The 16,355-nt window shown below is 40.6% G+C and overlaps 1 protein-coding gene across 1 annotated transcript in view; it reads right to left on the bottom strand.

Moving 5' to 3' along the window:
• Positions 1-549: 549 nt before the first annotated feature.
• inppl1a (inositol polyphosphate phosphatase-like 1a) overlaps positions 550-16,355 on the bottom strand; it is a 65,693-nt gene continuing 49,887 nt past the window's right edge. Inside the window, exons 21-27 of the mRNA XM_067451478.1 lie at positions 15,167-15,343; positions 13,139-13,294; positions 7,390-7,468; positions 7,121-7,243; positions 5,934-6,687; positions 5,331-5,467; positions 550-2,262 (exon numbers count right to left, since the gene is read on the bottom strand). Of these exons, the coding sequence (XP_067307579.1) occupies positions 2,166-2,262; positions 5,331-5,467; positions 5,934-6,687; positions 7,121-7,243; positions 7,390-7,468; positions 13,139-13,294; positions 15,167-15,343 (1,523 nt within the window). The 3' untranslated portion in view covers positions 550-2,165. The remainder of the gene's footprint in view (positions 2,263-5,330; positions 5,468-5,933; positions 6,688-7,120; positions 7,244-7,389; positions 7,469-13,138; positions 13,295-15,166; positions 15,344-16,355) is intronic.

Below are 16,355 nucleotides of genomic sequence, written 5' to 3'. Positions count from 1 at the left end.
CACTCAAAAATGTTTTGGATGCTTTCTTTTCACTAGCCTGAAAAACACTTTATGAAAAGCTAAAAATAACAAAATCTCAAATTTGATAGATACATTTCGCCTGTAGTGTTTAGCCATAATAATAACAACAATGTTCTTAAGCCTGAGACGCTATTAAAAATTGCATTTAGAAACAATCTAACAAACTTAGAATGTATCTTAACTTAATGCAGACCCAGCTGATTAAAATACATTGAGACTGAAAAATGACATTATTGGAAAAAAAAAATCACACTGATATACAGACATGTGATCCGAATAAATATTACTGATTATAAAATAACATTACTAAATATCATGAAAATGAATCTTTTTGTGACGTATTTGCAAAATAACCAAAAATAATAATATTCCTGGTTTGTAATGCATTACATGATCATATATAAACCATATATAGCCTATTTGGTTTATAGACTATAAATTATACAAAGTTTAAATACAGTGATAATGATAATTACATGTAACTATAAAAACAAATGTAACAAATTCCACAAAATGTTTAGACACTTTGAACACGACTTTAGTTTTTATTAAACTGAAAAATAACAGAAAAAACATTAAAAGGACAGTTATTTAGCAGTCAAACACAAATATTAACTTACAACTGTTAAAAATGATTATACAGCAAATTAATGCACTGCAAAAATGTTTTTCTTACTTAGTACTTTTGTCTTGTTTCTAGTCCAAACATCTAAAAATTCTTAAAACAAGAAGTATTCACTAGACAAGCAAAAGTAATTGTCAAACTCAAAATTAAGAGAGTTTTATCTTCAAATAAGTGAAAAAAATCTGCCAATGGGGTAAAAAAAACTAATCTTAATTCATACAGAAAACAAGATTATTTTTCTTGGGAGTTATTTATTCCCAAAACAAGACAATAATTTGTACTTGTCTAGTAAATATTTCTTAATATAAGATTTTTTAAAGATTTTGACTAGAAACAAGACAAAAATACTAGGTAAGAAAAGCATTTTTTGCAGTGTGAATAAAGGGGGGAAACTTCTTAAGTTAAAACATACACAAAGAAATGATATCTAGAATAATTCTGCTAGAACATATACATGCATTAGGAGAAACACCCATAATTATAACATGGAAAAACTGTTAAATAAAACAAACAGAGCTATTGTGATGAAAACACAAAGACTAGGGCTTCATTTCAAGAGAACCTCATCTGACGTCAGTTCATGCCAAATTCATAAGCGTTTCAATCTCACATCAAACTTAATAAGTGTGTAAAATATGAGTTTCCTCTGATGATAGAGCAGCGCCGCCTGCTGAGGGGATTGTGTTATAACATCCTGTGAGCTTTCAGTCAAAACAAACATTACAAATACATTTTAAATGCTTCCAAATGACACACTGAACAAACACACACTCACACACACACACACACACACACATACACACACATATACACACACACACAGCTTCAAGTCACGGCTGATTTTGGCTTATTTCCCTTTTATTTAAAGTCATGAAACATGTACGAAAAAAAATAACCGTTATTAACACTGCAAAAAAAATGCTTTTATTACTTAGTATTTTTGTCTCGTTTCGAGTCCAAACATCTAAAAAAATTAAAACAAGAAGTATTTACTAGACAAGCAAAAGTAATTGTCTTGTTTTGGGAAAAAATAACTCAAAATTAAGAGAGATTTTGCTTAAAATGGGGTAAGCAAAATAATCTTAATTCAAACAGAAAACAAGATTATTTTTCTCACCCCATTTGCAATTTGTTTTGCTTATTTTTTGCTTATCTTAATTTTGAGTTATTTTTTCCCAAAACAAGACAATAATTTGTACTTGTCTAGTAAATGTTTCTTAATGTAAGATTTTTAGATATTTTGACTAGAAACAAGACAAAAATACTAAGTAAGAAAAGCAACTTTTGCAGTGAATAGCTAACACTTCGGTCACCTTCAGCTCAAAGGTGAGGAATGTTCTGATGATGTCACCTCCTCCCGGACGACAGGAAGTGAAGGGCGGGGCTGTAGTGAAACATCCTTTTTCGACACATTGACTTGTTTAAATAATATCACAAACTATAATCAGATTAAATTAAAACCAGGTAAAGTTCCACCAGTGCAAAGTTCAGGCTCGGTCCGGTCTGAATTGGGATTGGCTCACTTTTGCTGCTGCTGTTTTAGACTGACCAATAGGATCTTCTTATGGGCAGGGTCACGAACGCCAGCCTCCTCCAGATCCTCCTCTGTGATGTCACTGCAGGGAAAAGACGTGATTGGATGTTGGTTTAATTTCAATTGTTAAATATAATAATTTAAAAAAAATCAATCTTCTACAACAACTGGGTTAATAAATATATTTTAATAGTCTCACAATTAATAAATGAAGATGGATATTTATTTACATATACTGAATTTTTAAAGACTTTTGGTCTTCTAATATCTCCACGAGAATATTTTTACGTTTAAGAAACAGATAGCAAATGCAATAATACATTTTTCAAACGTTTGATTTATTGCCCTGTAACATTTCAAAATAAATACTTTTGGAATGACCATTTTGAGAATATTAATTGGGGATTGATTTGGACTTAAATAAACTTTATTTTGATAAATAAAGAATACTGTGTTAATATTAAAGTTAATGAAATATATTTTAAAATTCTACAGACATTTTATCCAACAAACCAGTTTTTAAAAAGATATAAAAAGGATCTTTCTGAATGTTGCGTATTTTGTAAAATGAACAAACTAATTTGCATATTTTTTGTTGAATGTATGTATGTTAAATTATTTTGGGTTAATGCAGAATATTTATTTAATATGTTAAGTGGAACCAAAATGAACAAAGAACAGAGATGCTATTTTTATTATGACAAAAAGGATATAGAAAAGAGTCATGTTTTATATTAAATCTTATAATATTACTTGGTAAGTTCCCATTTCAAGGCTGACATGAAGATTTATTTCAAAACTTTATTTATTTTATTATTGTTTCATGTTATGGAAATGTTCAAAGAATTACATGTGAAATATCTGTATCATCTGAAATGTTAAGTGTATATTTTTGAAAATAAATAAATAAATAAATAAATAAATAAATAAATAAATAAATAAATAGGGTTTAATTTCTGTATATCAATTCACCTCAGATATTAAAATTATATATTATAAACCTCAGAGATTTTCATAATTTATTTGTTAGATTTTAATCACAATCGACTAAGATTGGCTCTTCATGAGGATTAACAGGCATTATGTGACACTGACGAACTTTAATATACATTAAGTAAAAAGTGCATGGGAAACCTAAAAATATAGGATAAATTAATAATATAAATTGAAAAGCTACATTTGTCAAAGGTTATGATACTTATGGTGCTTTTGCAATTTGCACCTGTTAAATATTTATATTTGATTAAAATATACACATTAAATCATATCATATTATAGTAATATTACTGTACTATACAGTACTGGATTTAAAATAAAAAAACAACACAGAACAACAGTAAAATACTAATATTTATGGCTGTCTAAATAGTTTTATGTTAAACCGCAGAGCTTTTATTTTGGCGGGAAACCAAATTACACTGAGTTTCATGCAATAAATTAAAAATACAGAGTAGGAAACCTGATAAAAATAGGATATATAACATACTTGAAAAAAATGAATACTACGTGACTTGGTAAATTTGTCCTTTAAAATTCAATATTTATTAAATAACAAAAATTAAATAAACCAATAATAAAAATAAAATAAAAATTTTGAAACTTTGTTTAAATATGCAAATGATAAATACACTAATTTACATACATTTCTAGAACAAAAAATCTGAACATTTGATAAAAAATTCTTGTTTGATTTTGTTGACACATTAGATTTAAAGGTTTTTAGTGAGGGGATATGGGATTTCTCTTCATCACTCCATAAATAAGAAAATACTTTAAAACGGCCAGAAAAAAAATAATTTTCACAATTTTTTTGTAGGAGTAAAATGTTATAAAAACCAGGTGAATGATGTTATGAACAAATCCTTCGCTACAATCCTTCAGAATATAGATATGAATAATCCTCTAAGTTTTGGTATGTGTAAGGGATGCAGAAGTGGCGGAACAACTCTTTAAAGATATGAACTGAGACTAAAATCAACAGACGCAAATAGAGAAAGTGCTATAAAAGATACACTCAAAAATGTGTTTTGGATGCTTTCTTTCCACTAGCCTGAAAAAAAAAAACTTATGAAAAGCTAAAAATCTCAAATGGTTCAGATTTGTGGCAGAACTGAGGATGACCGGCTGAGGCTCAGAGATTCCCCAGTGTGACCCCAAACGTCGTCACTCGACAGAACGAGAACTATGGCTTTGTGACAGACTCGTAACTCTATTTTCTTTCTTTCTTTCTTTCTTTCTTTCTTTCTTTCTTTCTTTCTTTCTTTCTTTCTTTCTTTCTTTCTTTCTTTCTTTCTTTCTTTCTTTCTTTCTTTCTTTCTTTCCAAAGTACTGTACATCAATACTAACACACAAAAATTAAAAACAAATAATGCACAAACAATACGGCATTTCAGAATGTTTGTAAACAATCGGCACAAGATACTTCCGGGTGGCAGAACGCGAGCGGCTTCTACTGACAAACTGAAGAGATCCAGCCGGCTACTGTAAACACTTACATAGTTAAGAATATTGTTGTTGATTAAAGTTGAAACTATGATGAAAACGTGTTGTGTTTGGGGTTGCGCCATCAGATATCCAGCAAAAGGTGTAGGATTGTATAGATTTCCTTCAGAAAAAAGTAAATACATCCAGCAAAACCTGTGGGTGAGGAGGCTAAAGCGAGTGGACGTCGTCAAAAGTGGCGCTACAGAGAAGTCAAAGCGGTCCATCTACAAAATCACAGCAGAGCATAATTATCTTCAGCTGGGGAAATTCGAGACTAATATTAGTTAACTTTAGATCTCTTTTAAAGATCAAACTCATTGCCAGTCACTGCCTGAAGTAAAAGTAGGAAGAGACCGAACTTCTAGTGTCATGTAGGCTACTGATCGAATGTCAATGGAAGAAATAGGAAAAGCAGAACATAGTAGTTGGCTGATGGATAAATGATGCGTGTACCACACTGGCTTCATCATCACCGCGAGTTTATTTTGAGTAAATGCCTAACGTTAGCGGATTAGTGCTAGTCTACAGCACGCTATCCTTTTTTGACTGTCAGAAGCTTAAGTTTGTGCCATCTGATCCTGAAATTAGGGGGAGGAGTTAATGACAGACATTTCATTTTTGGCTGAACTAACCCTTTAACTTTGCTAAAAGTCTCAAATGAAGTACCTGAGGAACTCCAGATCGTCCCAGCCGTTGTGCAGCAGCCCTTCCTCATAATGCTGCAGACCGAGCTTCTGGAGCCATTCGCCGACACTACACTCCACCGACAGACTGCTGCTGCTGCTCTCGTCATGCCACATGCCCTGCACACACACACACACAAACACACACACGTAGTGTTTCAATGTTTTATGGGGACATTCCATAGGCGTAATGGTTTTTATACTGTACAAACCGTATTTTCTATCCCCTTACACTGCCCCTAAACCTACCCATCACACACACACACACACACACACACACACACACACACACACACACACACACACACACACACACACACACACACACACACACACACACACACACACACACACACACACACACACACACACACACAGCCCCTAAACCTACCCATCACAGGAAACATTCTGCGTTTTTACTTTCTCAAAAAAACTCCTCCTGTGTGATTTATAAGATGTTTTCCTCATAAGGGACCAAGGACAATGATTTCGGATATTTTGTCCCCCATAACGTAGGGATAATGTAGTGTTTGTGTGTGTGTATGTGTGTGTGTGAGAGAGAGAGTGTGTGTGTGTGTGTCCTCACCTCCTCAGGCAGGTCTTCTGCGATGCTCTCCTCCTGTATGGAGCGCGGCGGGAAGGTCAAGCCTCTCATGTGAGAAGCCGCCGCCCCCTTCATAACCCCGCCCCTTTCTCTTCCTGACGGATACTCCACCTCGCTCAGCGTTTTGGCCATCTGCAGCACAGAGCACGATTGGTCGTCCAACCCGGAGGCTCCGCCCCCTCTGCGGAAAGGGGCGGAGCTCGGGCTCAGCATGGGCGGAGCCTCCAGGGAGAAGGCCACGCCAGAGGGCGGTGCGAAGCCGGGAGACGACAGCGGATTGGACGGAACGGCGGATGGAGGCGGAGACTTGATGTCGGCGAGGTCTGGAAAAATCCGCGGTTTTCCGAACGAGTTCTCCGCCATCTCCAGAGCTCCTTTGGGGAGCGGCGGCGGCGGGAAATCAGGCGGCGGGCGATTCAACGACCCCACGTGAGGCCCGAGGTCATCCTCCGAAGATCCCTCTTCACTGATTGGCCGAACCGGACGCCCACCCGTCTGCCAGCGGCCCTGCGCTGAACTCCCACTGGGAGGCTTGCTTTTCCCCACGCCTCCTACGGCAGCCGTTTTATTGGCTAGTGGAGGGAGGGCGGAACCTGGGGGGAGGGCAGAGCCTGGGAGCAGCTCAGAGGCCAGAGCTGCGGATTGGTTGGGAACCCCTTCTAGAATGTAGTAGGCGGGGTTATTGAAGCTGTTTTTGCAGACTGAGGAGTCGCCCTCAAATGGATCCTGTTTGCCTCTGACGAACCAAAACAACAGACAAGATCAGGGTTATCGAGTGGTGTGTGTGTGTGTGTGTGTGTGTGTGTGTGTGTGTGTGTGTACGTGTGTGACTGAGTGTGAGTATGAGTGTTTGAGTGTGTGTGTGTGTGTGTGTGTGTGTGTGTGTGTGTGTGTGTGTGTGTGTGTGTGAGAGAGACTGTGTGTGTGTGTGTGTATGTGTGACTGAGTGTGAGTATGTGTGTGTGAGTGTGTGTGACTGTGTGTGTGACTGTGTGTTAGAGTGAGTGTGTGAGTGAGATTGTGTGTGTGTGTGAGTGTGTGTGAGATTGAGAATGAGTGTGGTGTGTGAGTGAGTGTGTGAGTGTGTGAGTGAGTGAGTGAGTGAGTGAGTGAGTGAGTGAGTGAGTGAGTGAGTGTGTGTGTGTGCGTGTGTGTATACGTGAGTTCACCTGTTCTGTGCGCTGTCCTCTTTAGAGGAGTGTGTGTGTGGATGTCGCCCCGTGATGCTCTTTTCTCCCTCCTCTGAAACCTTCCCGAGGTCAGCTGAGCCCAGCTTCCTGCTAGTGCATGGTCTACAGGAACAGAAGAAATCAAAACCAACTCACACACACACACTCACTCAGTGTGTGACGCGTCATTGGGCCATAAACGCACACTGGCACAAACACACACACACAGAAACACAGATCATGTGGATAAGTGGATGTTTGTGACTCACTTGACGTAATCGTGTGCGGCCCGCGGAGGAAGAGTTCTGCCTTTTGGCCCGCTCTCGTCCTTATCCACGCTGATCCACTCTGCAGACGAGAAACCACAGCGATGAGTGTGTGTGAGAGTGTGTGTGAGAGTGAGTGTGACTCAGAAACCACAGCGATGATTGTGTGTGAGAGTGTGAGAGAGTGAGTGTGTGACCGAGAAACCACAGCGATGAGTGTGTGTGTGAGTGTGTGAGTGTTTGTGTGTGAGAGTGAGAGAGTGAGTGTGTGACCGAGAAACCACAGCGATGAGTGAGTGTGTGAGTGTTTGTGTGTGAGAGTGAGAGAGTGAGTGTGTGACCGAGAAACAACAGCGATGAGTGACTGTGTGGGTGTTTGTGTGAGAGAGTGAGTGTGTGACCGAGAAACCACAGCGATGAGTGAGTGTGTGAGAGAGTGAGTGTGTGACCGAGAAACCACAGCGATAAGTGTGTGTGTGTGTGAGAGTGAGAGTGAGAGAGTGAGTGTGTGACCGAGAAACCACAGCGATGAGTGTGTGTGTGTGTGAGAGTGAGAGAGTGAGTGTGTGACCGAGAAACCACAGCGATGAGTGAGTGTGTGAGTGTTTGTGTGAGAGTGAGAGAGTGAGTGTGTGACGAGAAACCACAGCGATGAGTGAGTGTGTGTGTGTGAGTGTTTGTGTGTGAGAGTGAGAGAGTGAGTTTGTGACCGAGAAACCACAGCGATGAGTGAGTGTGTGAGTGTTTGTGTGAGAGAGTGAGTGTGTGAGTGTTTGTGTGTGAGAGTGAGAGAGTGAGTGTGTGACCGAGAAACAACAGCGATGAGTGAGTGTGTGAGTGTTTGTGTGAGAGAGTGAGAGAGTGAGTGTGTGACCGAGAAACCACAGCGATGAGTGAGTGTGTGAGAGAGTGAGTGTGTGACCGAGAAACCACAGCGATAAGTGAGTGTGTGTGTGAGAGTGAGAGAGTGAGTGTGTGACCGAGAAACCACAGCGATGAGTGTGTGTGTGTGTGAGAGTGAGAGAGTGAGTGTGTGACCGAGAAACAACAGCGATGAGTGAGTGTGTGAGTGTTTGTGTGAGAGAGTGAGAGAGTGAGTGTGTGACCGAGAAACCACAGCGATGAGTGAGTGTGTGAGAGAGTGAGTGTGTGACCGAGAAACCACAGCGATAAGTGTGTGTGTGTGTGTGAGAGTGAGAGTGAGAGAGTGAGTGTGTGACCGAGAAACCACAGCGATGAGTGTGTGTGTGTGTGAGAGTGAGAGAGTGAGTGTGTGACCGAGAAACCACAGCGATGAGTGAGTGTGTGAGTGTTTGTGTGAGAGTGAGAGAGTGAGTGTGTGACGAGAAACCACAGCGATGAGTGAGTGTGTGTGTGTGAGTGTTTGTGTGTGAGAGTGAGAGAGTGAGTTTGTGACCGAGAAACCACAGCGATGAGTGAGTGTGTGAGTGTTTGTGTGAGAGAGTGAGTGTGTGAGTGTTTGTGTGTGAGAGTGAGAGAGTGAGTGTGTGACCGAGAAACAACAGCGATGAGTGAGTGTGTGAGTGTTTGTGTGAGAGAGTGAGAGAGTGAGTGTGTGACCGAGAAACCACAGCGATGAGTGAGTGTGTGAGAGAGTGAGTGTGTGACCGAGAAACCACAGCGATAAGTGTGTGTGTGTGTGAGAGTGAGAGTGAGAGAGTGAGTGTGTGACCGAGAAACCACAGCGATGAGTGTGTGTGTGTGTGAGAGTGAGAGAGTGAGTGTGTGACCGAGAAACCACAGCGATGAGTGAGTGTGTGAGTGTTTGTGTGAGAGTGAGAGAGTGAGTGTGTGACGAGAAACCACAGCGATGAGTGAGTGTGTGACCGAGAAACCACAGCGATAAGTGTGTGTGTGTGTGAGAGTGAGAGTGAGAGAGTGAGTGTGTGACCGAGAAACCACAGCGATGAGTGTGTGTTTGTGTGAGAGTGAGAGAGTGAGTGTGTGACCGAGAAACCACAGCGATGAGTGAGTGTGTGAGTGTTTGTGTGAGAGTGAGAGAGTGAGTGTGTGACCGAGAAACCACAGCGATGAGTGAGTGTGTGAGTGTTTGTGTGAGAGTGAGAGAGTGAGTGTGTGACGAGAAACCACAGTGATGAGTGTGTGTGTGTTTGTGTGAGAGTGAGAGAGTGAGTGTATGACTGCGAAACCACAGTGTGTGAGACAGTATAAGACAGTGTGAGTGTCTGTGAGAGTGAGTGTGTGTGTGTGTGTGTGTGTGTGTGTGTGTGTGTGTGTGTGTGTGTGTGTGTGTGTGTGTGTGTGTGTGTGTGTGTGTGTGAGTGTGTGTGTGAGTGTGAAGCGCTAGAACTCTCCTCTCTTCTTGTTTGTATTTTTACTCTTGCAGTGCATCCGGAAAGTCTTCTCAGCACAGTTTCCACATTTTGTTCTACAAACAATAGCCCAAAATGACAACGTGAAAGGAAATAAATCCCGGCAGCCTCTGGCATGACACTCATTATTGAGCTGCTCCGGTTTCCTCTGATCATCCTTCAGATGTTTCTACAGCTCGACTGCACTGCCAAAAGGCTCTTCTTACTTTAGTAATCTTCAATCAATCAATCAATCAATCAATCAATCAACTTTATTTATATAGCGCTATTACAATCACGATTGTGTCAAAGCAGCTTCACAGTGTCAAACAGGATAATCTTGTCTTGTTTCTAGTCTAAGTATTAGCCTAGAAATCTAGACGCCCCCTAGCGGCAGCAAATCTAATCTGCTGCGAGTGTCGTCTAGCAACTCTCAATACCCTTCTGAGCTGTATTTGCCTAACTCTGGATGGGCCAATCACGTCGTGTTTAGAGTCGGTGGGCGGGGTCATAATGACGACGGCCGAGTTGCGTTTGCGTGCTTCTAGTAAACACAGAAACTGGCGAACGGCGGTCTTTCGAATCAGCTTTGACCGCGACTCTGGAAGACTTGAGTTGAGCTTTTCTCTGAGAAAAGAACAAAGAACGGCACTGAAGTCATTCTGAAGAAGGGAAGATGTGTTCTGAGTTTAGCCGAGCGGATACGGTGAATGTTTAATCTGTCAGCTCCGCTTCACCTTCGTTGCTCTGGTTGGTGTAGCGCTATCCTATCGCGTGCAGAGGGAGTTTGACACACAGCCGTTTATCCGCCCCTCGGATTGAGCCGTCAATGGTGAGTTTCCAGACCAAACATCTGGATGTGGGTCCGGCTTGTCAGGCTAAGTCTAAATATCTAACAATTCTTAAATCAAGATTAATTTACTACATAATTAAAACGACATAAGATATTTGTTCTTGTTTTGTTGAAAATTAAATGAGTTTTTGCTTAAAACAGGCAAAATGATCTGCCAATGGGGAGAGAAAAATAATCCAAACAGAAATAAGATTATTTTTCTCAGCCCATTGGCAGATCATTTAGCCTGTTTTAAGCAAAAACTCATTTTGATATTTTTCCACAGAAAACAAGAAGAAAATGTATAATTTTACTGATCTAGTAAATGCATATTGATTTAAGAATATTTATATATTTGGCCTGAAAACAAGAAAAAAATACTAAATAAGAAGAGCATTTTTTTGCAGTGTGGATTCCACCTGTGGTCGATTCAGCTGATTGGACATGATTAGGAAAGGCACACACCTGTCTATATAAAGTCACACAGTTAAAGGGTTAGTTCACCCAAAAATGTATATTATTTATTTAATGACTCGCCCTCATATCGTTGGACACCTTCGTTCAACTTCAGAACACAAATGAAGATATTTTAGGGTGTACTTACACTAGCCAGTTTGAACCGTGCCCGAGTGCGTTTGACCACCAAAGCGTGGTTCGTTTGACTAGTGTGAGTGCTCCGAACCGTGCCCGGGCTCGGCTCGATTAGCCGGCCTTGGCCCGCTTGGAAGAGGTGGGCCAGAGCACGGTTCAGTTGGACTCGGGCGCGGTTCAGTTGGACTCGGGCGCGGTTCGCATGCAGTGTGAGCGCTAACCGTGCTAGAGTCCGTAATCAAAGCTGCAAAGTCCTTGCTGCACTTCAGCTGGTACCTTGCAAACCTCCTCATACGAGCAGCACGATTACGTGAACATTTTCGCGCTACTAAGGCGACACATCTGTTTAACAACAGGCTGTGAGAGGGCTGTGGACCAAACGACACAAAATTATCCACAAAGAAAACAAAGCAATGGACATTGCGTTCAGACTCAGAGAGCACCGCTCTTCCTGTTTATCCCGAAACCGCCGCACCATAATGACGTAAGCGTGCTCCGGCACGAATGCTGAAACCCTATGTGAGTGCAGGCCAGCGGGGGAGTGGGGAGGGGGGCAATCGTACTCGGGCCTGGTTCCTGGCAACCGTGCCTAGTGTGAGTACACCCTAAGTGTAAAGCTGAGAAAGGCTTCAGATAGGCCTCCATTGGCATTCAGTCCATTCCCACTCACAAGACCCATAAAGGCCCTGAACACATCGACACACAGCCCATCTCACTACAGCGGCTGGACAATCACTTTACCAAGCGACGAGAATAGTTTTTGTGTGCAAAAAAAATCAAAATAATGACTTTATCCGCCGAGTTATTGTCTTCCGTGTCGGTCTCGCTCCTCCTCTTCTGGGTCATGAACGGCGGAGCTGCGTCATATTCTCACACGAGTCGAGTTCACGGCAATAACTTGGCGGACATGGAGGAAGTTTGGGACCACCAGAACTCTTCCTAAAGCCAAACTGAGCATTCGGGAGAGAAGGGCCTTAGTCGGGAAGGAGACCAAGAACCCGATGGTCATTCTGACAGAGCTCCAGCGTTTCTCTGTGGAGAGAGGAGAAGCTTCCAGAAGAACAGCCATCTCTGCAGCTCTCCACCAATCAGACCTGAGAGGGAAGCCACGCCTCAGGAAAAGACCGTCTGGAGTTTCCCAAAAAGCTCCTGAAGGACTCTAGACCATGATAAACACAATCCTCTGGTCTGAAGAACACAGATTGAACACTTTAGCCTTAATGGAGGAAACCAGCCACTGCTCATCACCTGGACAATCCCATCCCTACAGTGAAGCATGGTGGTGGCAGCATAATGCTGTGGGGTGTTTTCCAGCGGCAGGTCCTGGGAGACTAGTCAGGATGGAGGGAAAGATGAATCCTTGATGAACACCTGCTCTAGAGCGCTCTGGACCTCAGACTGGGGCGAAGGTTCATCTCCCAACAGGACAACGACCCTAAACGCAGCCAATTGGTGCCAAAGGGGCTTCAACAAAGAATCGAGCAAAGGCTGGGAATACTTATGGACAAGGGATGTTTTTAGTTTTTTATTTTTAATACATCTGCAAGGTTTTTAACAAACTTCTTTTTGCACTGTCATTATGGGATATTGTTTGTAGAATTGAGGAAAATAATGAAATTAATCCATTTTGGAATGAGGCTGTGACATGACAAAATGTGGGAAAAGAGAAGCGCTGTGAAAACTTCCTAGATGCAATCTACATGAACTTCCTAGATGCAATCTACCCCCCCCCCCCCCCCCACACACACACACTCTGCCCCTAAACCTACCCATCAAACTGCATTTTTACTTTCTCATAAAAACTCCTCCTGTGTGATTTATAAGCCTTTTGTAAAGTGGGGCCATGGGTAATGTCCTCATATTTCACCCTCTCCTGTAATACCTGTGTCATACCCATGGCATTATACACATTTGAGTCCTGATATTGATCCACAAAAACATGCATGCACACACACACACACACACACACACACACACACACACACACACACAGTACCGTAGAGTCTCTCTCTCGTCCCCATGCGTTCTGATGGGACTCTGACCCTCATGGATCCGCGGATGTTTCCCGTCTCCTCGCCGCGGTGGGACAGATACGTGTGAAACTGCTGCGCTGTGCTGCCAATCATCGACTTCAGAGCCAGAACACACTCACCTGCACACACACACACACACACACACACACACACACACACACACACACACACACATCCTCTTAGTTCAGCGATAAATGTAAATAGTGTGATTAATTCCTCCTGTGGTTGGCCAGCCGTCAGACCTCCGCTCATCTTCACACACAGATGAAGATATTAGTGTTGAAATCCGATGGCTCAGAAAGGCCTTCATTGACACCAATGTCATTTCCTCTCTCAAGACCCATAAAGGCACTAAAGACGTCGTTACAAAGCCCATCTCACTACAGCGGCTCTACAATCATTGATGAAGAGGCCAGAATAGAGTTAGTGCGCAAAAAACACTAAATAACGACTTATATAGTGATGGCCGATTTCAACACTGAAAAAATGCTCTTCTTACTCAGTATTTTTGTCTTGTTTCTAGTCAAAATATCTAAAATAATTTAAAACAAGAAGTATTTACTAGACAAGCAAAAGTGATTGTCTTGTTTTGGGGAAAAATAACTCAAAATGAAGAGAGTTTTTGCTTAAAATAAGATAAATAATCTGCCAATGGGGTGAGAAAAATAATCTTAATTCAAACAGAAAACAAGATTATTTTTCTCACCCCATTGGCAGATTATTTATCTTATTTTAAGCAAAAACTCTCTTCATTTTGAGTTATTTTTTCCCAAAACAAGACAATCATTTTTACTGATTTACTGATTTCTGAATGTAAGATTTTTATTATATTTTGACTAGAAACAAGACAAAAATACTGAGTAAGAAGAGCATTTTTGCAGTGAAAACAAAGATTCGAACCGTTATGACTCAGTGAATCGATTCGTGATTCGGATCGCTTGTTAAACTGCTGAAATCACGAATCATGAATCGATTCACTGACTCATAACGGTCCGAATCATGAATCGATTCACTGACTCATAACGGTTCGAATCATGAATCGATTCACTGACTCATAACGGTTCGAATCATGAATCGATTCACTGACTCATAACGGTTCGAATCATGAATCGATTCACTGACTCATAACGGTCCGAATCATGAATCGATTCACTGACTCATAACGGTTTGAAGCTTTGTTCTGAAATCGGCCATCACTATATAAGTCGTTATTTAGTGTTTTTTGCGCACTAACTCTATTCTGGCCTCTTCATCAATGATTGTAGAGCCGCTGTAGTGAGATGGGCTTTGTAACGACGTCTTTAGTGCCTTTATGGGTCTTGAGAGAGGAAATGACATTGGTGTCAATGAAGGCCTTTCTGAGCCATCGGATTTCAACACTAATATCTTCATCTGTGTGTGAAGATGAGCGGAGGTCTGACGGCTGGCCAACCACAGGAGGAATTAATCACACAGTTTACATTTATGGCTGAACTAACGCTTTAACAAGAAAAATGTCTGCGTTTTCAGTGCAAGAAACACTGACTAACATGATGCTCCAAAAGCAACAATGATTTAATTACATAAATAACACGGACCCACTTTATATTAGGTGGCCTTAACTACTATGTACTAACATTGTAATTAATAATTTAATACAATGCACTTATTGTGTACATACATGTTTTTACATTGTACTTACATTTTAAAAATACCTGCATGTCATTACGTCTGTAATTAATTTCTGTAGTTAAATTTGTAATTACACTTCCCTTACACCTAACCCTTAAACTCACACACACACACCACACCTGCCCCTAACTTTACCCATATCTCAATATCAGTAAAGGTGTTTTGCAATACAATTTGAACACAGTGAGTACATTGTACTTATTTTTTGATGTAAGTACTTAAGGCCACCTAATATAAAGTGGGGCCAATAACACATTAGATAATGTATATCATGAGTTGAGACTGTAACAGCAGATGCACAGGCTCACAGATTCACGCACCGTACGATTCGTATCCGTCCAGAGATTTGACGGTCAGCAGGAGATGCTGGTCCTGGAGGTACTCGATGTCGGAGAGGATGGGCTTGAGTGTGGTCAGCTGTTTCGACGACCATCCAACGCGCAGGAAGTTCACATTATCACTGCTCTGAGTGTCGTTTTCATAACTCTTCTTAAACTCTAAACACAAACACACACACACACACACGTTTGTTTTTGTGACATGTGGGGACATTCCATAGGCGTGATGGTTTTATACTGTACAAACCGTATTTTATATCCTCTTACACTGCCCCTAAACCTACCCATCACACACACACACACACACACACACACACACACACACACACACACACACACACCAAACACACACACACACACAGACACACACACACACACACACATATTCTGCATTTTTCCTTTCTCCTTTCTCCTCCTGTGTGATTTATAAGCCTTTTGTAAAGTGGGGCCATGGGTAATGTCCTCATATTTCACCCTCTCCTGTAATACCTGTGTCATACCCATGGCATTATACACATTTGGGTCCTCATGTCACAAAAACATGCCGACACACACACGTGTCACTGCACTATGAGCGGTAATAATAATGATATGCCAATAATGCGGTAGACTAGCATATTTCCCCTCGCTAAAGTCCCAGCCCACATTATTTCCTGCTGCATATTCAGTTTAACTCAGAATGAAGGAAGTTCACGTGAATGCTTTTCATATTTCCTCCGCTTATCACTGCCGGAAATCTGATCCAAATCTACATTCACCAACAGGACTCTTCAGGTTTAACGCATGATAACACTTTCTGACAAACTAACTCAAGATGCTGCAATAAAACATCAACATTTGCAGAATTAATGCAATATTTGTACTAAAATATTTAGAATTACATCTTTAAGTGAAACCATGAAAATATTATAAATAAGAATATTTAATTCTGTTTATTTAAATAATAATAATGCATAGCAAAACCAAACAATTTTTGCATATTTAATGCAATATTTAATTGCATATTTCAACTAAATTATTTTAATCTATTTAGAATTACATCTTTAAGTGAAAACATGAAAAAATTATAAATAATAATATTAAATTATATTTATTTATATAATAATAAACATCAATATTTGCATAATTAATGCAATTTTTAATTGCATATTTTTACTAAAATATTTTAATG

This window comes from Pseudorasbora parva, chromosome 8 (assembly GCF_024679245.1).
Source record: "Pseudorasbora parva isolate DD20220531a chromosome 8, ASM2467924v1, whole genome shotgun sequence".
Lineage (NCBI taxonomy): Eukaryota > Metazoa > Chordata > Actinopteri > Cypriniformes > Gobionidae > Pseudorasbora > Pseudorasbora parva.
Note: the sequence above shows the minus strand (reverse complement) of the source record. Positions and strands in the feature narration are given on the sequence as shown.